The sequence below is a fragment of the Coregonus clupeaformis genome, unplaced genomic scaffold (genome assembly GCF_020615455.1).
Source record: "Coregonus clupeaformis isolate EN_2021a unplaced genomic scaffold, ASM2061545v1 scaf0049, whole genome shotgun sequence".
Classification (NCBI taxonomy): Eukaryota; Metazoa; Chordata; class Actinopteri; order Salmoniformes; family Salmonidae; genus Coregonus; species Coregonus clupeaformis.
In genome coordinates this window covers 845,001-868,280 of record NW_025533504.1, presented here as the reverse complement: position 1 = coordinate 868,280, position 23,280 = coordinate 845,001, and the positions used below count along the sequence as shown (strand labels likewise).

The following is a 23,280-nucleotide window of genomic DNA, read 5'->3' as shown; positions in this document are numbered from 1 at the left end:
GAATGAGGAAGTTGAAGAAAGACATTGAGAGAGTCTCAGTTGAAGAGAACACAGGGGAAGACAGGAGAAGACAGGAGAAGACAGGAGAACGCATGAGAATGCAGGAGAAGATAGGAGAACACAGGAGAAGATAGGAGAACACAGGAAAAGATAGGCGAACGCAGGAGGACACAGGAGAAGATAGGAGAACACGGGAGAAGACAGGAGAAGACAGGAGAACAAGGACAAAGGACAAAGAGACAAGGGACTAAAAGCGTTTAAATATACAAGGTCTGCGTCCTTAATGGCACCCTATTCCCTTTATAGTGCATCATTTTTTAGCAGAGCCCTGGTCAAAAGTAGTGCACTATTTAGGGAGTAGGGTGCCATTTTGCCCACTTCCCATGACCAGGCCTGTTAGGTGAACAACACTCACATCTGTGATCATCTTTCCTCTGGTCTTGTTCCTCTCTCTGTGGTTTGCCCTCTTCTGTTTCTGCTGCAGGACGCGTTCCCGCGTGGTCCGGTACTCCAGGGCAAACTCACTGAGGATCTTACTGAAGCGGTGGATGCTGACCTCCCGCACAGCGTAGGCTGGATGGCCCAGGAACAACAGGAAGGCATGGAACCTGCAAGACGTAGAGAGAGAGAGAGAAAAAAAAACATGATGACATTACATTGGAGTTTACGCTGTCAGATATTGCACCGTTATCTCTCTCTGGAGAAACAGATGGGGTCGAAGCAACGTTGGATGGTCTCTCTCTGGAGAAACAAATGGGGTCGAAGCTACGTTGGATGATATTTCAACTAGGTAAAAGAATGCATCAGAAGAACCTTCACTATAATCATACCGGTTGATAATTCTCCGATGGACGATCTTCAGGATGATGATTCTCTCTGCACAGTCCTTTAGGAAGTCGGACATCTTCTGTTTGAGCGCAGGCTTCATCTCGTGCTTGGCGATGACCTTGAGGTGGTCCCACGATGCTTTGCAGCGTCGCTCCATCTGGATCAGGTTGTCTTGGAGCTGGTCGAAGTCCACCTGAGAACAAACATGACAGAGAAGAAGATTACTTTATTGTCCGTTGTTCACAGGAAACGGATATGTGTCGCCCCTGGATTAGTTTAGGGGTTAGGCTAAGTGCCTTTCTCAAGCTGCACAACGGCAGGAGATGGCATTTTGGATTTGATACAAGCAACCGTCATTATTAATGAGTAACACCTAAAGCTGCCTACATGGACATAAACTCAATGATGTATGACAGGTTCAATCCGGACTGCAGAACATCCGAGTTATAGATAACACAACTTAAATTTAAAGGTAATTTCCGATTGAGCCGACATATGCAGCGTTTACCGTGAATGTGGTCTCTACGGAAACATTGCAAAAGGTGCATAGTCGAAACGGGGCGTTCGGATTGAATCTCTAGGTTTTGCTTGATAGCAAGAAATGGTTTACAAGGATAAACATAATTTACATGAGTTTACATGAGTCCTTTATACCAAGGCAATCCCAGGCGTACCTTAGCCGAGCGGGTGATGGCTCCTATCTCTGAGTAGAGGTCTGAGCTGTCTGGAAACTTCTCCACCACGATGGAACAGGCATGGTGCAGTAGAGACTGTTTATGAACCGTGTCCTTTACCTCCGGAACCTTCTCCAGGTAACCCAGCTCAAAGCCCTTCGCCTGGATACATAAACACAAACACACACACGCACACACACACACACGCACACACACAAACAAAAGAAACACACCCATCATGTAACTACAACGGATACAACTCTACGCTATTAACATCAGACTCCCTAAATGAGGCCCAACTTGCAGTACATTTCCACTTTGGGTCACAGATATGCACCACAACGAGATGACAGAACATTGGTATTTTTATGTTGGATAGTGAGATCTTGTACAAAGAGAAAGGGTTTCTATAGAGTGGTCGACCAGTGATTCAGCTTCATTAGTCGGTGATTATCACAAACCACAATCAACTGCAGACCTACCTACCAATTGTTAGTTAGCAAGAGCAGAGCTACCTAAAAAGGAAAAAACAACATATCCTGAAAGACATCATCCTAACTGGGTTTGCTTTGTTCCCCATTTTAAATGGTTTACCATCAAATATAAACACAGGCATTATTTAGCTGAACTACTTGCTTGATGCCTCATGTTTCTGACTTGCATGTTTGTCTCTCATATCCTAAACCTTTGAGACACACACACATGGCATGCATGCACGCACGCAACCACACTCACGCATTCTCTCTCTCCCTCTCCCTCTCTCTCTCTCTCCCTCCCTCCCTCTCGCTCATTCCAATAGAGAGACAGCGCCAGGTTGGGTGCAGTGCTTAGCAGAGGCCTTCCCTTTCCAGCTACACTGCTGTATTGGGCTAGCTAGTGTCTGGTGCACAGACAGACAGACGGACAGACAGACAGCATACAGCACATTCCTCTACAAACAGAGAGCCCACTGTTGTCCTTGCCAAGTCAATATGGCAGTGCTTAGCAGGGGGGCACAGAGGGAAGGAGGGAGAGAAGGAGGGAGAGAGATAGAGGGAGAGAAAGAGAGCGAGGGAGAGAGAGAGAGAGAGAGGGAGAGAGGGAGAGAGAGGGAGAGAGGGAGAGAGAGAGAGAGAGAGAGGGAGAGGGAGAGAGAGAACTCATCTCTTCTCCTCCTCCAGCCCCAGGCCAGACTTGTGTAATGTTACTCACGTTGGATCCGTTGAGGAAGTTGCCTATAGCCAGCAGAGTGGACAGGATGTAATGCAGCGTCTTGTTCTTCTCCAGTTGGTCCATCCCTTCCTTAAGGTCCTGCAGCGGCTCTGCCACTTCCTGTAAGACAGAGAGGGCGAGAGAGAGCGAGGGAGCGAGCGAGAGAGAGAGGGAGATGAGAGAGGCAGAGAGATGAGAGAGGGAGAGAGAGAGAGAGAGAGAGAGAGAGAGAGAGAGAGAGAGAGAGATGGCACACACATCAAATATGGCCTTTTAAACTGAAACTAGTCATTACAGGAACCAGCTGAGAATACTTTATGATGGTTAAATGTCAGAGAGATTTGTTTGAAGGTTGAATGTTAAAGTGATTTGTTTCTGAGTATTTCTCTAGTTAATGTAAGACTAATCTCTGCACCCAGAACCAAATATTGTGTGTGTGCTGGACAGATGGTAACCATCTGTCACTAGATTATTACTTTAAGACTGCAACTATAAACAATTTCCAGGAGTAATTCATTTTGTTCTTTGTTGAACCCTTATGTTCAAGAACCACGGACATTCAGTTACAACCATAGAGGAGTCAGGTGCTATATGGAAAACAACATCTATTTCCTTAACTACGACACCTTGCTACGACAAGCCAATCCATATCCATCTCCAACAATTCTCTCTTGTATTGCACAATCCGACGATTATGATGATGCACATGTAGGAAGTGTCAGGTAGTGCATGACTCCACCTATAGGAGTTGGTGAGGTAATGACAGAAAGGTGGCGGTGCTCTGACCTTCTCCATGACCTCGTAGTCCATCTTGAAAGCCCAGAGCTGCAGCCGGGCGGACAGCTCCGTGATGGAGGACAGGGTGAGGAGGAACTGTTCTGCTGACCCCAGGGGGACTTCAGGGTTCACCAGCTGAGCATCCTGGATCTTCTGCTTCTCCTCCTCCGTTGGGATCATCGTCAGGATTTTCTAGGAAAGGGGGACAAGAAGAAGACTTAATGAATCCATACGAGACATAAATGTGTCTGCTGCTGTACCAATCCCTTAGACACACACACACACACACACACACACACACACACACACACCGCACACACACACACACACACACACATTAGGTTGGAGAGGCTGGACCAGAGTTGAAGGAGGAGAGGAAAGGGGGAGCTGGAGATAGAGATGAGAGGTGGAATGTTTCTAATTTTCCAGTTCTTTTTTATTATCAACGAACATATTTGCTATTGGAAAAACAATCATTCCTGCCTTGGCCTCCAACCTTGTGAGACATCTGAACGTTCTACCTTCCTGCTGCTGTCTGTCTGTGAGAAATAGACGTAGAAGGTGGAGCAGTACATCACAGTGCTCCTCTCCTCTACATAAGAATGTTCCCATGGAAAAGGATTCAAAAGTACCGCAGATTATATAAGACCGAGGAGATGCAACATTAATCATTATTTACACCATCTGAAGTCCTCCAAAGGTCTATATTATGGTTCAAAAACGATCTTAAAATATGCATGTGTAGCTAACTTTTAATGGTACATACCAATGACTAATTATATGAGATAAGCTAAGATTCCAGGCTTCCAGCTGAGAAACCACTTGACATGTCCACACCAACCACAGCCAATCCCAACTCATTGAAACATATATTTTTTGGAGTGAAAAGTCAGTTGTGAAAATACATTGGAAACGTACGTATTTTTAGTGCAGGTTTGAAGTGAAACCAAGTTTATTTTGGACGCAGTTGAGAAACTTTTGTTATTGACCAAATACTTATTTTCCACCATAATTTGCAAATAAATTCATTAAAAATCCTACAATGTGATTTTCGGGATTTTTTCTCTCAATTTGTCTGTCATAGTTGACGTGTATAATAATATGCCATTTAGCAGACGCTTTTATCCAAAGCGACTTACAGTCATGCGTGCATACATTTTTTTGTGTATGGGTGGTCCCGGGGATCGAACCCACTACCCTGGCGTTACAAGCGCCGTGCTCTACCAGCTGAGCTACAGAGGACCACTGTGTACCTATGATGAAAATTACAGGCCTCTCTCATCTTTTTAAGTGGGAGAACTTGCACAATTGGTGGCTGACTAAATACTTTTTTTCCCCACTGTATGTGTTGCTACCATGTTGTTGTGTTGCTACCATGAGGTTGTGTTGCTACCATGTTGTTTTCATGTTGGGTTGCTACCTTTCTGTGTTGTCGTGTGTTGCTGCCATGCTATGTTGTTGTCTTAGGTCTCTCTTTATGTAGTGTTGTGTTGTGTTGTCTCTCTTGTTGTGATGTGTGTTTGGTCCTATATTTATATATATTAATTTTTTTAATCCCAGCCCCCATCCCCGCAGGAGGCCTTTTGCCTTTTGGTAGGCTGTCATTGTAAATAAGAATTTGTTCTTAACTGACTTGCCTAGTTAAATAAAGGTTAAATTAAAAACATTTAAAAATACACAGAGCTATGTTTTTCCAACACGCTTTCATTGAGATTACTAGACATCACAGATTTACACTCAAGAGCTAATGGTGACAGCGACTTTGCTAGATACACATCGATAACGACTAGGATATATAATCATAATAGCCCAATAATTTCAATATACCATCTCACATGCAGCTTACCTCGATCCCCTCCTTGTTCAAAGCGTACTCGTCAAAGTTGAGGATGGCTGTCTTGATGGTGCGGGGAGGGGGGAGGACGGTCAGCCCGATGTTGATGGCATTGCTCCGTTTGGAGTCCAGGACAATAATCTCTTGTCGTTTCCCATCCACTGCTGTTTTCTGAGTAGAGATACACAGAAACAGGACATTATATGAATACCAATAAAGTGCTAGTCTTATACTATACAGCGCACTCGGAAAAGTATTCAGACCCCTTCACTTTTTCCACATTTTATTACGTTACAGCCTTATTCTCAAATGGATCAAATTAGTTTGTCCTCATTAATCTATACACAATACCCCATAATGACAAAGCGAAAACAGGTTTTATTTTTTGTGTGCACATTTATTACAAGTAAAAACAGTCCAAGGATTCCATAAAACTTTAAACATAAAAATACACCATTAACAAATGACGGTGAGTTCAGATGTTAAAACGTTCAGAACTAGAGTGCCTCAATCAAAATGGATCAGGGCAAGGGACCAAAACCGTGTGACTATAATACTGTATATGACCTTTTACAGTAGATCTGACCTCCCTGTGCGGTTGGCCTCTCTAGATCTAGCTACATCTATATTTATATACATCTCTCCTGTTTTCATTTTTGGACCATCTCAGAGTCAGTCGAGTTCAAACTGTATACAGGCTGCACCTTTGATGGGGTTGAAAAGATATTAGAGGGAATCCATCACATTCAATCATTCTGTCTACTAGCAGGTTGGGACGACAGGGTTGACCTACAGTACATTTAAGACAATCTGGTTTAAATCCTGCACTGCATTCTTCAATAGGTTGAAGCAGGAGACAGCGTGGGGCAGGTCTAGTCAGAGCGTCACAAAGGACAGCAGGGTTGTGTCCCAAATGGCACCCTATTCCCTATATAGTGCACTACTTTTGTTGCTGTGGATGAAAAGAAGCCTGAAGCATGAACATGGGGATCCAGCTCGACAGGCTAAACGGCCAAAACCAAAACAGAAACACACACACACAGAAGGAAATAGTGAATTGTGAAGAGAAACAATAGCAGATGACATGCAGGTCAGACTTTGCCAACACGTTGAAGCAATGGTTAGTGCTATTCTGCTGAGTGTATATAGAACAGAAGGTATGGATAGTAGCTTCAAAATCAAATCAAATCAAATTGTATTTGTCACATGCGCCGAATACAACAGGTGTAGACCTTACAGTGAAATGCTTACTTACAAGCCCTTAACCAACAATGCAGTAAAAAAAAAAAAAAGTGTTAAGAAAGTATTTACAAAAAAAAAAAGAAGACAATAGAAGAATAACAAATACTGAAAGAGCAACAATAGAATAACAGTAACGAGGCTATATACAGGGGGTACCGGTTGTCCAGGTGTTCACACCTGATGTCTAAACCTATGTGCTCTGGAGGAAAAGGACAAGCTGTAAAAATCTATGGGGCTGTTTCCTGGATTAGTCTTAATCTGTGTCCGGGAAACCGCCCCTAAATGCTTAAGTGACAATTTCACAAATTAATGTATTGAGCAAAACACATACATTTCCTATACGTATAAATATGCAGTACCAAAATGGTCAACAAAGTTACCTTGGTAACAGGTAGCTCCTTGGACTTTGTTTCAAACAGGTGTTCCAGCTTGGACGTGTCCACTTTGACCGGCTCCAGTTTGGACCAGAGTGACTCTCTACAACGCTTGTGGTTCCTGTACTGGCCGTCCATGGGCCTCACCTCGTTCCAGAACAGACGGATAGTCTTCTTCTTCTTCTGGAACAGAGGGGGCTCCCCTGTCCCTCGGCTCAGCTGGGGAGACCCCGGGTAGGGCTGGGCGGGGCCGGGGGGCATGAAGGGCGGGGGAGGGGGCATCATGCCAGGGACAGGAGGGGGTGGGGGGCAGCCGAACAGGCCCAGGGGAGGGGGAGGGGGAGGGGGCAGGGTGGAGAGACAGGGAGGAGGGGGAGGAATCATCAGGTCACTGGAGCCCATCAGCACACTGTCCACGTCTAGGATGTCCAGGTCATCCTCGTCTGCCAGGTCTGTGAAGTCCATCTCTTTAATACGCAGCTCCCTGGGGGCTGCCATCAGCTGGTCCCAGATATAGTCTGACTCCTTCTTAGGAGGTAGGGGTGAGGAGGAGGGGGCCGGAGGAGCTTTGTCTTTATCAGGTTGAAGCTGACCCTGCTGCTGCTTCTCCAATGCCTCCAGCTCATGAGGCGACACAAGGCTTTTAACCAGGTCTCCAAATTTCTCGGCCACAGCCCTGACGCTCCCCTGGTTGTCCAGGTGTTGGACCTCCATCTTCTTAACGTTCTCCCCGCAGGCCTGCCTGCTGGCCTCCAGTGTAGAGATACGACTTGCCAGGCTGGCCACCGACGACCCGTCCTGACCCTCCAGTGATGACGTCTCCATCCCCTCTTTCCATTTCTCAGTCTGTTCCGTCTCTCCTGCCTTCTCTTCGTCCTCGCCCCCAGTGGTCTTGTTCTGGGCATAGAGCATGTCCAGCATGAAGCGCTTGCTGTTGAGGATCTTGCTGCACTGCTCGTTCACGTCGTCCTCCTTAATGCACTGGCCTAGAGGTGGACAAACACAAGGAGGAAGTCTGGATTGGATTACTATTGGATTACTATTGGATTGCTAGCCTTCAGAACAGACTAGAGAGCAGATCTATATATCAGAAACTGTAATGAGAGCATGGGTAGAATGAAATGTTCTGACATGACATGAACTTCAATGTTTGCCTACTGATGTACAGCATACGGAAGATTACCAAGTGTCCCATTTTACAGTATGGGTACAAATCACAAGTCATATTTTAAGTCATAAAGGGCCAAGTGTCCTAAAGTCTGTATTTTCTGCTGACGGGCAGCTGGTACCTGGTTCATGGTTGTTGTTGACTTTCTCCTCCCTCTCCTCTCTCTCCAGAGTGCTACTGGCTGAGGAGATACTGGAGGCAGAACAGTTGTCCTTCTCATTCACTTCCTCGTTCTGTCTCTCCTTCTCACTGAGGAGGACCAGTCTCTCCTCCGACGCAGCCTGCTCCCTCTCTCCCTCCTCCTCTATCTCTACCACCTCAACCTCTTCTCTCTCCACCTCTTCTCCCTCTACCTCTACACCCTCTTCTACCACCTCAACCTCTTCTCTCTCCACCTCTTCTACCTCTTCTACCTCTTCTCTCTCCACCTCATTCCCTGACTGTCTCTCTTCCTCCTTACCCTTCTCCTCCTCCTCCTCACTTTCTTCCTCCTCTTTACCCTGTGTCTGTTCATCTACCGCTGACTCCACTAGCTCTAGTACTTCCTGCTTGGGCTCAACTTCAGCTACTTCCTGCTTCTCTTTCTGCGTCTCTGTCTCCGTCTGCTCCTCGCCTGGCGCCGAGTGAGTTTGGGAGGGGGGCTCTGTGGGTTCTGGAGAAGGTCCTGATACTATTAACTCTGGCACTGGACTTGTAGTTCTGGTCTGAAGGTCACGGCTTGGCTCTACTTCACTTCCTGGTAGAGAAAACAGGACCAAACAAAACAGAACACTACTGTAGGGGTTTAGATTGTGTGCCATTTTAATATCATCTGATCATCTTTTTTATAATGTAAATACCATGAAATTGCCCTGTGACATTTCATTAATTCAAATTATAAATTGTCTAGATTTCGGTCCGGAGCTCAAGTCGTTAAGCATGTAATTTCATACTTCATTGAATGTTACAGGAAATGTATTAACAGCTATGATGACAATGTGTTTTGAAATTAGATTCAACACCTCATTTTATCCCATTATCCCATTTTGGTGGGTTAGAATAACCACCCCAGACCAACAACATCTAGTTCTCATGATATTCATTAATGTATCATCATAACTGAGTCTGTGAGGTATTGAAAGGCTTGTCCCCTCTATGGTCAATGCTGTAGTCCAGTCCACAGTCCACCACACCTCTTCCTGGCTCCTACTGTAGGATGTGAATGGAACCCCACATTAAGAGGTCCACACCCTAGCGGCTAGCACTACCACAGCCAAAACCACACTACAATCACATACAAATCACTGGGGTATGCCTGGGACCTAAAAGCTAGCCTATCACTCCGCTTCAAACTATCATTCAAACCATTTTCCCACAGGCAGCTAAAGTAATGTCCATCCCATCCCAAAACGTATTTGGGATTTAGCAACATACACTTACAGACACCTCATTCTGAAGCACACAGAAAAACAACAATTCAATCCCTTTCTTATCAAGTCCTGCTGATTTTTTCCCCCAACAGACACCATGAATTATTAGTCCATCTGATTCTAATTCCAAAGTGTGAGTGAATCACCCCCCATGTGTTAATTCAGACCCCAGGAAGCATGACAGGTGGACAGGAGCTCTCTGCCAGCCGACTGCATGTTGCCAACCATACACTCTGTCCATGCTCCCATCCTGTTTGAAATCACTTTACTAGTCGTTCCATTTTATTCCGGTTGTGTTGTTTTGTCCCGTTTTGTATTGTTTTATACTGTGCTGTACTATGGTTGCTTAAGCTGCTACCTCTTGGCCAGGGACTCATCCGGATAAAGAATAAACAACAAATACATAAAACTTATTGGACCGGTAATGATTGTTAAATGTCTGTAGAACATTATGTTACCCTGCGTCTGGGATGGGAGCTGTAATGTTGGTTAAACGTTTGGAAAAGGTTATTTACCCTGCGTCTGGGATGTCTGGGATGGAGTGGTGCCAGTCTCTTCCGGAGAGGCGATGGAGGAGGGCGTGACACAGCGGGGGGAGGCGGAGTGACTGGAGGGGGTGGGGCTCAGGCTCAGGGTGATCTCTGTGCGACCCCTAGGTGGCGCTCTCGTGCGCTCTCTCTCTTTCTCATGCTCCTCTGCTGCGAGCCTCTCAACGCACTTATATCTGGAAGAGGGAGTCACAGAATATTCTTCAGAAAGGATGTTACTCTACCTGTGCAGGTCTACTGTAATATAATCTCTGTCTCATGGGGGTAGAAGAAGATTCCCGCTTCTCTAACCTCGAGGCTACTGCCACCCCAGTCATATACTGTAGTCAGTTCCCTCACACTTCCTTTTCTGAAACAGTGGCCAAATGTCTGGGACTCTGTGATGCTTCTCGGATGTCTCCAGGTGCTTCATTGACACATAAATCTTAGAAGACACCTACAGTATCTTACAGCGACTTCTCCACAGATGGGTCTTATAATAGTGTTTCATCTTGATTTAGACATCACACTCCATTCAGTCAGAGGTATGTGACTGAAAATCTTATCAATTTACTGAACATACATTTAAAAAAGGCAGCAAACATAACCTAGGATTCCTGTTTTAAATAACACTGAACATACATTTGTCTGGAAGGTGGTACATTACACATGCATAGCCTACATTATCTGGACCGTATCCATGACTTAAAGCCAATTCCACACCTCGTCCCATTCAGTTGTAGATGTCTTAATGCACAGCAGCAGGCCTGGAGGGGGCCTGACACCTATATTTCAGCCCAGAGGCTGAGCCTGACTTGTTCTACATCTGCTAAGAATTCTCCTCAAAAAGGTTTCAAGGCATATTACTACCTCATGTCAGGGTCTTTATGATGTATTTATTACATCTGAATGATTCTAGAATCTGCATTGATATAGAGCACTGTGTCTATCTGAAATATTCTAGAATCTAGATTTATATAGAGCATTGTGTCAATGAGTCTACAATCTACATTGATATAGAGCACGGTGTCTATCTGAATGATTCTAAAATCATGGCGGCAGGTAGCTTAGTGGTTAAGAGCGTTGTGCCAGTAACCAAAAGGTCGCTGGTTCTAATCCCCGAGCCGACTAGGAGAAAAATCTGTCGATAAGAGCGTCTGCTAAATGACTAAAATGTAAATGTATATAGAGCTATCTGAATGATTCTAGAATCTACATTGATATAGAGCACTGTGTCTATCTGAAGGATTCTAGAATCTACCTTGATATAAAGCACAGTGTCTATCTGAATCATTCTAGAATCTACATTGATATAGAGCACTGTGTCTATCTGAAGGATTCTAGAATCTACATTGATATAAAGCACAGTGTCTATCTGAACAGTCTAGAATCTACATTGATATAAAGCACAGTGTCTATCTGAACAGTCTAGAATCTACATTGCTAGAGAGCACTCGCTCTATCTGAAGGATTCTAGAATCTACGTTGCTAGACAGCACTGTGTCTATTTGCATATTAGAAATGAAAGTAGACAACATACCTCTCTTCTCTGGCCTGTCGGGTCTCTTCCCTCTTGTCCATGTAATCCCGGCTGATAACGTTCCAAGTGAGAGAGAGAGAGAGAGAGACAGAATGTGAGAGCTATATCTTATTGTGCATATCAACTCATATTTGTTTTCATTCACATTCTATAGTACCTTTTTAAAAGACATCCTTAGTTAACCAATGAGACAGTGTGAATAGTTGTAGATACTGTGGGAGAGAAACAGTCCGACATGACAGAGGAGACACACAGACCAGAGGAGCTTTCCAGCGGTCCGTCTGACATCCAGGACTTTATATGGCCATAGAAAACAAGTAAAAGGCAGGCCAGCAGGCATTTGTTTTCTGCCGAACCATGGCTGCACCCCAAATGGCACCCTATCCCCTAATAAGTGCCCTACTTTTGAGCAGAGACCTATGGGCCCAATAGGGTGCCATTTGGGACACAACCCATGTATCTCCTCCTTAGATCCACAGTATATCCCTGACTGATGACCATAATAAACAGACAGACAGACAAGTATGTCCAGTCTCTAAACATCTCCAACTCGTCTGATATATTATGGAACAAGGCTCAGACTCTTATTCATCCCAGACAAAACTAAATTACTCCAGACGTTAACCTTACAGAGAAGTTTATAAAGCCGTGTTTAATCTGGTGAATTGGTTTGGGACTTTAAATGAACTGAACTGCAATGTGAATGTCAAAAGGATAATTCCATCTATGAGTAGTGTGATGTGATGCAGGTTGGGACTCACTTGAAGCGTTTCCTCTCCTCCCTTTCGATCTTCTGCAGTCGTTCCTCCCTCTCTTGTCTCCTCCTCTCTCTCTCTGCAGTCAGAGACTCCTGGTGTTGTCTGTAAGAGGAGGACAACAAGCTCCCCAGAGAAGGTCTGGGTAACCCAACAGAGGAAGACCATTATTATTAAAACCGTATTACTATTCCATAAAACAAGCGCACCTAAAGTACTGGAAAGAAAACAAATAATATTTAAACCCGGGTCTGAAACCGACCCATACACAGAGATGGCTTATTTAATTGATTGATTGATTGATTGATTGATTGATTGAGTGCTGACCTGTCAGGCTTGGAGTCCAGTTGTGGGGCCGCTGAGGTGGCGAAGGTGCGGTGTACAGGGGTGGTGGGGGCGCTGACGCTGGAGCTGGCTACACCCTGGGACCTGCCAGAGAGCGCCATGACGTGGCCTATGTGTCGGCTGGAAACAACAGGAGGAGGAAACATTGTTATTCACTGCTATCATTCCCAACACTAAGGATGTGTGTCCCAAACGCCACCCTATTCCCTATATAGTGCACTACTTTGACCAGAGCCACTTGGGCCCTTGTCAAAAGTAGTACACTATAAAGGGAATAGGGTGGTGTTTGGGACTCAGCCCTACATTTTCCCACTGTGCCGGGATTGTAGAGAGATTCATGGTCTTTGGTCAAACAGGTGCTCTGCTGCTGTAAGTTTCACGGCTCAACTCTTGGCTCTGATTCGGTCACTGAGTGACATTCACTAACTCAAAGTATGGTCAGAAAAGACCAGACACGTTCCTTTCCCACTGTGTGTTAAATAGCTGTGGTTGTACAGCGTTGACTAACCAAGGCTGACTGTAGTCCTGTGTATGACCATGACACCTATTATCATGTGGTCCTCTGTAGCTCAGCTGATAGAGCACGGCGCTTGTAACGCCAAGGTAGTGGGTTTGATCCCCGGGACCACCCATACACAAAAAAAATGTATGCACGCATGACTGTAAGTCGCTTTGGATAAAAGCGTCTGCTAAATGGCATATTATTATTATTATCATGGGTATACACTGACAGTATAGTTTTCTATCACTTTATCCCCATCTCACACTGCTCTATGAGGACAGCCTTGCTAGCACTCTCTCTGGGCAGCTGGCGTCAGCAGCCAGGAGGCATCAGGCTTATTCCACTCTCTCTGGGCAGCTGGCGTCAGCAGCCAGGAGGCATCAGGCTTATTCCCTTGGCGTCAGCGCCAAATGCCCTCTCTCTGGGCAGCTGGCGCCAGCAGCCAGGAGGCATCAGGCTTATTCCACTCTCTCTGGGCAGCTGGTGTCAGCAGCCAGGAGGCATAAGGCTTATTCCACTCTCTCTGGGCAGCTGGTCGTCAGCAGCCAGGAGGCATCAGGCTTATTCCACTCTCTCTGGGCAGCTGGCTTCAGCAGCCAGGAGGCATCAGGCTTATTCCACTCTCTCTGGGCAGCTGGTGTCCAGCCAAGAGCTTATTCCACTCTCTCTGGGCAGCTGGCGTCAGCAGCCAGGAGGCATCAGGCTTATTCCACTCTCTCTGGGCAGGTGGCATCAGCAGCCAGGAGGCATCAGGCTTATTCCACTCTCTCTGGGCAGCTGGCGTCAGCAGCCAGGAGGCATCAGGCTTATTCCACTCTCTCTGGGCAGCTGGCGTCAGCAGCCAGGAGGCATCAGGCTTATTCCACTCTCTCTGGGCAGCTGGCGTCAGCAGCCAGGAGGCATCAGGCTTATTCCACTCTCTCTGGGCAGCTGGCGTCAGCAGCCAGGAGGCATCAGGCTTATTCCACTCTCTGTGTGCGGCCCAAAATGGCACCCTATTCCCAATATAGTGCCCTATGGGCTCTGGTCAAAGGTTTTGTACTATATATGGGATAGGGTACGCTTTGGGACACTTCCTCTGCCTGTGGAGGTCATGAAAGGCAGTCGACAGACACCCAAGCCAAGCACACAGCCACGAGCAGCAGGACTTGAGTGGGATTCAACTTAAGGGAGGAAATGACTGTACTCAAGAGCAGAGCTGACCCTCAACAGCCCTGCTGCTTTTTAAGGTGCTTCTTAATGGCTCTGTTGAATGAGAGAGTGAAGCGAGCAGCGTTGCATTCCAAGAGGTGCTCAGCATGCAGCAACAGGGGTCACTGCTGTGTCATGGTGTGTTTGATACAGTCGGAAAGCACTGACGCATCATTTAAATCTACAGCGTATCCAGGTCACCACAATTCAGCTAAAAAAAACATTTAGAAATGTAGAAATGTAGACATGAGTTTTATGTAGAAATTTGTTTCACTAAAGGGAACTGAATTCCCCTCAATTCCCCCCCTGCGTGTACAGTCTCTAAATAGATGCCCTAAGATAGCAGAGACATAGAAGGCTACCTATAAGACTATAAGACTAGTATTAACCTGGAGGCTAAGTCTTATCTATAATACTATAAGACTAGTATTAACCTGGAGGCTAAGTCTTATCTATAAGACTATACGACTAGTATTAACCTGGAGGCTAAGTCTTATCTATAAGACTATAAGACTAGTATTAACCTGGAGGCTAAGTCTTATCTATAATACTATAAGACTAGTATTAACCTGGAGGCTAAGTCTTATCTATAAGACTATAAGACTAGTATTAACCTGGAGGCTAAGTCTTATCTATAATACTATAAGACTAGTATTAACCTGGAGGCTAAGTCTTACCTATAAGACTATAAGACTAGTATTAACCTGGAGGCTAAGTCTTATCTATAAGACTATAAGACTAGTATTAACCTGGAGGCTAAGTCTTATCTATAAGACTATACGACTAGTATTAACCTGGAGGCTAAGTCTTATCTATAAGACTATAAGACTAGTATTAACCTGGAGGCTAAGTCTTACCTATAAGACTATAAGACTAGTATTAACCTGGAGGCTAAGTCTTATCTATAATACTATAAGACTAGTATTAACCTGGAGGCTAAGTCTTATCTATAAGACTATACGACTAGTATTAACCTGGAGGCTAAGTCTTATCTATAAGACTATAAGACTAGTATTAACCTGGAGGCTAAGTCTTATCTATAATACTATAAGACTAGTATTAACCTGGAGGCTAAGTCTTACCTATAAGACTATAAGACTAGTATTAACCTGGAGGCTAAGTCTTACCTATAATACTATAAGACTAGTATTAACCTGGAGGCTAAGTCTTACCTATAAGACTAGTATTAACCTGGAGGCTAAGTCTTACCTATAAGACTAGTATTAACCTGGAGGCTAAGTCTTACCTATAAGACTATAAGACTAGTATTAACCTGGAGGCTAAGTCTTACCTATAAGACTAGTATTAACCTGGAGGCTAAGTCTTACCTATAAGACTAGTATTAACCTGGAGGCTAAGTCTTACCTATAAGACTATAAGACTAGTATTAACCTGGAGGCTAAGTCTTATCTATAAGACTAGTATTAACCTGGAGGCTAAGTCTTACCTATAAGACTAGTATTAACCTGGAGGCTAAGTCTTACCTATAAGACTATAAGACTAGTATTAACCTGGAGGCTAAGTCTTACCTATAAGACTAGTATTAACCTGGAGGCTAAGTCTTACCTATAAGACTATAAGACTAGTATTAACCTGGAGGCTAAGTCTTACCTATAAGACTATAAGACTAGTATTAACCTGGAGGCTAAGTCTTACCTATAAGACTATAAGACTAGTATTAACCTGGAGGCTAAGTCTTATCTATAAGACTATAAGACTAGTATTAACCTGGAGGCTAAGTCTTACCTATAAGACTATAAGACTAGTATTAACCTGGAGGCTAAGTCTTATCTATAAGACTATAAGACTAGTATTAACCTGGAGGCTAAGTCTTACTTATAAGACTATAAGACTAGTATTAACCTGGAGGCTAAGTCTTACCTATAAGACTATAAGACTAGTATTAACCTGGAGGCTAAGTCTTACCTATAAGACTATAAGACTAGTATTAACCTGGAGGCTAAGTCTTACCTATAAGACTATAAGACTAGTATTAACCTGGAGGCTAAGTCTTACCTATAAGACTATAAGACTAGTATTAACCTGGAGGCTAAGTCTTACCTATAAGACTATAAGACTAGTATTAACCTGGAGGCTAAGTCTTACCTATAAGACTATAAGACTAGTATTAACCTGGAGGCTAAGTCTTACCTATAAGACTATAAGACTAGTATTAACCTGGAGGCTAAGTCTTATCTATAAGACTAGTATTAACCTGGAGGCTAAGTCTTACCTATAATACTATAAGACTAGTATTAACCTGGAGGCTAAGTCTTACCTATAAGACTATAAGACTTGTGGCTAAGTCTTACCTTCCAGCACTAACGGGCGCTCTAGATGTATACAATACAGCTGTTTGGCTGCAGAAGGAAAACAGTGAGGAGAGAGAGAGGAGAGGGACAGTCCAGTACAATATGTAATGATGGAAAGAAGCATGCAAGGGTTAAACACAAAGAAAATGGAAGAGTGGAGAACGATTGAGGGAAGGATAGTAGCAAGATACATGGTGATTCCAAGAAGCAAGAAAACATTTCTGCCCCTCCCCCCCATCGACACGGACTCTACATACTCTATAAAAACAATCAAACCTTTTTTAAATTCACATAAAGCAGTTAAAAGACCTCTACTTACGGGTGTGTCATTAAGATTATATGGGATAGGAGGTAGGGAGTTCACTAGGACTGAGGCACTTCTGGCCTGGTCTGTTCACAATATGGCAACACTACTTTCCATCCTTCTGGCCTGGTCTGTTCACAATATGGCAACACTACTTTCCATCCTTCTGGCCTGGTCTGTTCACAATATGGCAACACTACTTTCCATCCTTCTGGCCTGGTCTGTTCACAATATGGCAACACTACTTTCCATCCTTCTGGCCTGGTCTGTTCACAATATGGCAACACTACTTTCCATCCTTCTGGCCTGGTCTGTTCACAATATGGCAACACTACTTTCCATCCTTCTGGCCTGGTCTGTTCACAATATGGCAACACTACTTTCCATCCTTCTGGCCTGGTCTGTTCACAATATGGCAACACTACTTTCCATCCTTCTGGCCTGGTCTGTTCACAATATGGCAACACTACTTTCCATCCTATGTCTGTTGCTGCAGCTCCACACAACATTACACAGACATCTAAGAGACACTCAAATGTGAGTTATGGTGCCTTTTCATTTTTGAATTTTATTTTCTAGGCATGTCTGGGTTTAACTGTGGTACAACGCCACAATGAAAGACAGATGAGCAGTAAATGTCAGGAAAACGTGGTGTTCTCAACTGGAGTTGCACATCTAGCAGCTGACTCAGTCAAGGAAATGATACGTCTTTGTTCAAATTCTTCTCCTTCTTTCTTTCGTGGGTATGTGTGACGGCTGATAGAAGCAACATACAATAAAACACCGGACAGGAAAATGGAGCAGCCTACTGGGCACCTGGTGTTAAACTCTCCTTTAAAGGCCCAATGCAGCTGTTTTGATCTCAATAGAAAAAATCTGGGTAACAATTAAGTACCTTACTGTGATTTCTTTCAATTCAAATGGTCAAAAAGAAACAAAAATAGCTTCTTAGGAAAGAGCAATTTCTCAAGCAAGAATTTTGCTAGGACTGTCTGGGAATGGTTAGAGTGGGGAGGGGAAAACTGAAAACTAGCTGTTATTGGCAGAGAGGTTTGGAACTCTCTTTCTTATTGGTCTATTGATAAAGCTGAGCCGGTTCAGAAGGGAAACCCGAGGGTGGTGGCATCAGCTGATCGCATCAGCGGATATTGCACCAATTGGATTCACACTCTCCTTACATTCGGTCGACCAGTTCTACACATGCTTCCTCGATGCTGGATGGCATGAGCACGCATGCACTGGTGTCTCTTGCTGCCGTTGTTGCTGTAACTAGCTGTTACTCACTATGCTTGCTGTTTCTGATATCCCACCACCACCCCAGCCTCCACCTGTGGGTTCTGTGTTTCTTCCTTCAGGGGATTTGATATAGCATGTCGTGCTCACTGCCTGTAGTTATTTTATCATCTTCATATGACGCTTCGCTCTGGCAGTGAGCTACCCTGAAGGAAGCAGAGCCCTAATACCAACACTATGCATTGTAATATTTTCTAATAAATGGTTAAACGTACATTGTGGTGTTTCATTTATGACACTAATTTAGCGCCTGGTGATGTCACCAGGCAGGCCAAAACTCCATCCCATCAAAACAGGCTGATATTTCAGGCTGTCTTTTCAAACAGCTCTTACACTAAAAGGGCAATATCATTTTTTTTTCACAATTTCACATTATTATTCCAATCTTATAGTGTGGAAATATATATATAAAACACAGGAAAATCACGTTTTTGACTGCACTGGGCCTTTAAAGGTCAAAGGAATGCTGAGGCAAGCTAAAGTAGTGTTCAATTGGACACAAGTTAAAGTATCCATAACATGCATGAGGGAGACCAACTACAAGTGCCTCGTATGCCACGGAAAGCAGATATGACACGACAACACAGAATCTGTCTGACACGGTAGACATGAACACTATGTCTATAACCCTGTCCAAAAGACATTCAGTACAGCAGCTTCTCAGCCAAGTGGATTGTGAGGGAGCAAGCCAGGCAGACATGAAGACACAGACACCAGTGTTGAGGGATGACAGTGCATATTTAAGAGTTCATAGTGAATCTAACGCCAGAGGTGAAGAAGTGAACTGTATAGCTCCTGCTGCTGCAGCGTCTCTACCTGTAACGCTGTTGTCTGGCCACGCCCCTCTCAACACTCTCCTTGGCCCCAGCAGAGGCAGACACCTGGCTCAGGTCCACCTCAGGGGGGAGGGGGAGGGGGCGGGGGAGGGGAGGGGCTTGGGGGGTTGGATGTAGGGATGACGACGTCCCCTCGAGGGAGAGGAGGAGCAGTAGGGGGAGGAAGAGGAAGGTACAGAGGTGCCTTGCTGTTGGCCCAGAGGGTGGGCAGTGCCTGGCAGTCTCCCCCAGCCCAGCAGCGTTAAGACCTGGGAAGTAGGTCTGGGACTAGGAGAGACATCCTGGGGGTTAGAGCCAGTGTTTCTAGGGGGGGTGGACACAGGGGCCGTAGGGCTGGCCATGGCCACTCTCTCTCTCTCTCTCTCTGAGGCAGCCGAGGCGTCAGGGATGAGGTTGACCATACAGTGAAAAGGAGAACACAAGCTAGAGGAGACCTCTACTGCCTGCACTGGCACCATGCTAGAACAACAGAGTAGCAGAGCAAAAGGTAGGAAAAAGGGGGTGGGGTATATTCAAGGGGAATACATTACAAGTTTAAAATAACAGATATGCTTTTTTTGTAGTTCTAACACACCAGTACACTGTTAACAACACTCGATATCGTCCAGGAAGAGAGAGATGGATGGAGGACAAGATTGAAAGAAAGATGAAGAGGTTCTATATGGGGGGGAAACCTATTTTCCTGAAATACCTTTGGAAGCCCTTTCTAGTGGTCTCTGTGATATCATGACTCTCATCATCTTCCTCTTCCTCATCCTCCTCCTCCTCTTCCTCCTCATCCTCTTCCTCCTCTCTGAAAAGGAGGGGTAGAGGTGTGGATGGAGGGGAGGGAAGGGAGAAAATAGACGGGAAAGAGAAGAAAGAGGGAAAGTAGGAGAAATTGCAACAGACAACATGAACAAAATACAGTAGAAAACTGAAACACAAAGAACTGACAGACAGAATGCAGAACACACAGCACACCCTGTCAAAACTGACACGGGACGTAAAAATTAGTACACAAGGCGGTATAGTTGAAAGAGGTTCATGCTTTTAGTTAGTATGTCCTCATTTCATTCACTACATACAGTGCTTGATAACATTAAAACCAGCATGAGAACTGACTAAATCGATGTCAGCTAACCATCTGAGGGACCAGCCAGTAACATCTTAGGGACCAGTAACAGTCCCCGGACCAGAGGTTGATCAATGATCATAGTGTACGTCCCAAATGGCACCCTATTCCCTACATAGTGCACTACTTTTGACCAGAGCCATATGGGCCCTGGTCAAAAGTAGTGCACAATATAGGACAATGGTGCCACTTGGGATGCAACCATTGACTAGGCTGTGACTGTGAGGTCATATCTGGAATGTTTTAATCAATAAAGGATTCTCGCATACATCATATGCATACGAGTCTTTCTAGGGACATTGTGCTGTCAGGTCTCCTTTGGCCCACCCGCCTGTGTTTCATTACCGATATGGAAAACACTGATCTTCAAAGGTGGTCTGAATTTCCTGTGTGTGGTGGACTGGACTGGTGGGAGTCAGTATCATATAACCCTCTGGGTTCAATTCAACTATCTGCAGAACCGAACAGGAGTGCTACCAGTAACGCTACCAGATATGCTAGTTAAAAGGAACTGTCATTATTAATGGTGGACGGGAGGATGTTATGTGTGGCAGGGGGAAAGGAAGCCATCATACAGTGCCTTCAGAAAGTATTCACACCCCTTGACTTTTTCCACATTTTGTTGTGGTACAGCCTGAATTTAAAATGGATTCAATTGAGATGTTTTGTCACTGGCCTAAACACAATACCCCATAATGTCAAAGTGGAATTATGTTTTTCAAAATGTTTACAAATTAATTAAACATGAAAAGCTGAAATGTCTTGAGTAAATAAATATTCAACCCCTTTGTTATGGCAAGCCTAAATAAGTTCAGGAGTAACAATTTGCTGAACAAGTCACACAATAAGTTGCTCTGTGTGCAATAATAGTGTTTAACATGATTTAAATGACTACCTCATCTCTGTACCCCACACATATGATTATCTGTAAGGTCCCTCAGTCGAGCAGTGAATTTCAAACACAGATTCAACCACAAAGACCAGGGAGGTTTTCCAATGCCTTGCAAAGAAAGGCACCTATTGCTAGATAGGTCAAAATAAAAAAGCAGACATTGAATATCCCTTTGAGAATGGTGGTTATTAATTTCACTTTGCATGGTGTATCAATACACCCAGTCACTACAAAGATATAGGTGTCCTTCCTAACTCAGTTACCGGAGAGAAAGGAAACCGCTCAGGGATTTCACCATGAGGCCAATGGTGACTTCAAAACAGTTACAGAGTTTAATGGCTGTGATAGGAGAAAACTGAGGATGGATCAACAACATTGTAGTTATTCCACAATACTAACCTAATTTACAGAGTTAAAAGGAAGCCTGTACAGAATAAAAATATTCCAAAACATATATATTTTTTGCAACAAGGCACTAAAGTAATACTGCAAAAAAGGTGGCAAAGCAATTAACCTTTTGTCCTGAATACAACGTTTTATGTTTGGGGCAAATCCAATACAACACATTACTGAATACCACTCTCCATATTTTCAAGCATAGTGGTGGCTGCATCGTGTTATGGGTATGCTTGTAATCATTAAAGGACTGGGGAGTTTTTCAGGATAAAAAAGACACGGAATGGAGCTAAATCCTAGAGGAAAACCTAGTTCAGTCTGCTTACCACCAGACACTGGGAGATGAATTCACCTTTCAGAAGGACAATAACCTAAAACACAAAGCCAAATCTACACTGGAGTTGCTTAGCAAGAACACAGTTAGTGTTCCTGAGTGGCCTAGTTACAGTTTTGACTTAAATCTGCTTGATAATCTATGGCAAGACCTGAAAATTGTTGTCTAGCAATGATTAACAAGCAATTTGACAGAGCTTGAAGAATTTTGAAAAGAATGATGGCCAAATGTTGCACAATCCAGGTGGAAGCTCTTAGAGACTTACCCAGAAAGACTCACAGCTGTGATCGCTGCCAAAGGTGCTTCTACAATGTATTGACTCAGGGGTGTGAACACTCATGTAAATTAGATATTTCAGTATTTCATTTTCAATACATTTGCAGACATTTCTAAAAACATGTTTTCACTTTGTCATTATGGGGTATTGTGTGTAGATGGGTGAGAGAGAAATAAATAAATGTAATCAATTTTGAATTCAGGCTGTAACACAACAAAATGTGGAATAAGTCAAGAGGTATGAATACTTTCTGAAGGCACTGTAGTATAGTTTTATCATTGGTCCTTTACCAGTTCATCTTGAAACATAGGAAGGTTATGAGGAAGGTTCGCAATGACTGTGATATGTGGTTGCCTTATTTAACTTAGTTGAATGCACTGACTGTAAGTGGCTCTGGAGAAGAGCGTCTGCTAAATGGCCATAATTAAAACATGTAATGTCCCTGTGGTGGTTAACAGAGAAGTTCTTATCATATTACATGTATTATATTTATTATCAGTAAGAAATTATAAGTTAAGAACAATTCTAGCACTGTTCTTGTCCAGTGAGTCTATAACACTGGGACCAAGAGTTCACAAATAATAATTTCCTTAGGCAAAGACAAAGACGATTTCTGTTACCGTAATGGGCACACCACACCGGTTGTCAAATTGTATCACACAAAAAATATTAAATAAAATACATTATTATTTTGCTTTAGTTAAGTGTGAATTCCTAATGGTTTTGTATACATGAACATTACTGAATTAAAACTAATGCAGTGTTGGTTGAAATTCAACAAACACTCCCTCAAAAGGAAACATGACAAATGGTACCTTTATTGACAAAAGTAGTTCACTACATAGGTAATAGGGTGCTGTTTGGGATAGAGCCGCAGTAATAACTAATAATAACTCCTATCACTGTGTTTACAGAAGCTTCCTATTTCCTTCAGCAGCTCCACGAGGTCACAAAACGACTGAAGATGAATCTAAACGTCACTTTGCAATAGCAGCCCATGCTCTGTCTTTCTTTTATTACTATATAATTACATTCTTCATTCATATTGGCTCTGGTTGGAACACACACATCTGTCCAAGACTGTAATGTAATACAACACTGGCAGTCAAACCCTTTCCTGTTCTGAACTGTATCGTGGATCCAGAATCATCTGTGTGTTTTCCTG

The 23,280-nt window shown here is 43.9% G+C and overlaps 1 protein-coding gene across 1 annotated transcript in view; it reads right to left on the bottom strand.

The window, feature by feature from the left end:
* The window catches only part of LOC121555539 (FH1/FH2 domain-containing protein 3-like), a 187,781-nt gene that overhangs the window by 13,237 nt on the left and 151,264 nt on the right, over window positions 1–23,280 (bottom strand). Inside the window, exons 11-23 of the mRNA XM_045212768.1 lie at window positions 12,647–12,784; window positions 12,326–12,460; window positions 11,565–11,615; window positions 10,013–10,221; window positions 8,517–8,824; window positions 8,210–8,441; window positions 6,927–7,906; window positions 5,317–5,475; window positions 3,480–3,662; window positions 2,694–2,813; window positions 1,503–1,664; window positions 831–1,021; window positions 416–608 (exon numbers count right to left, since the gene is read on the bottom strand). Coding sequence (XP_045068703.1) covers window positions 416–608; window positions 831–1,021; window positions 1,503–1,664; window positions 2,694–2,813; window positions 3,480–3,662; window positions 5,317–5,475; window positions 6,927–7,906; window positions 8,210–8,441; window positions 8,517–8,824; window positions 10,013–10,221; window positions 11,565–11,615; window positions 12,326–12,460; window positions 12,647–12,784 — 3,061 coding nt within the window. The remainder of the gene's footprint in view (window positions 1–415; window positions 609–830; window positions 1,022–1,502; window positions 1,665–2,693; window positions 2,814–3,479; window positions 3,663–5,316; window positions 5,476–6,926; window positions 7,907–8,209; window positions 8,442–8,516; window positions 8,825–10,012; window positions 10,222–11,564; window positions 11,616–12,325; window positions 12,461–12,646; window positions 12,785–23,280) is intronic.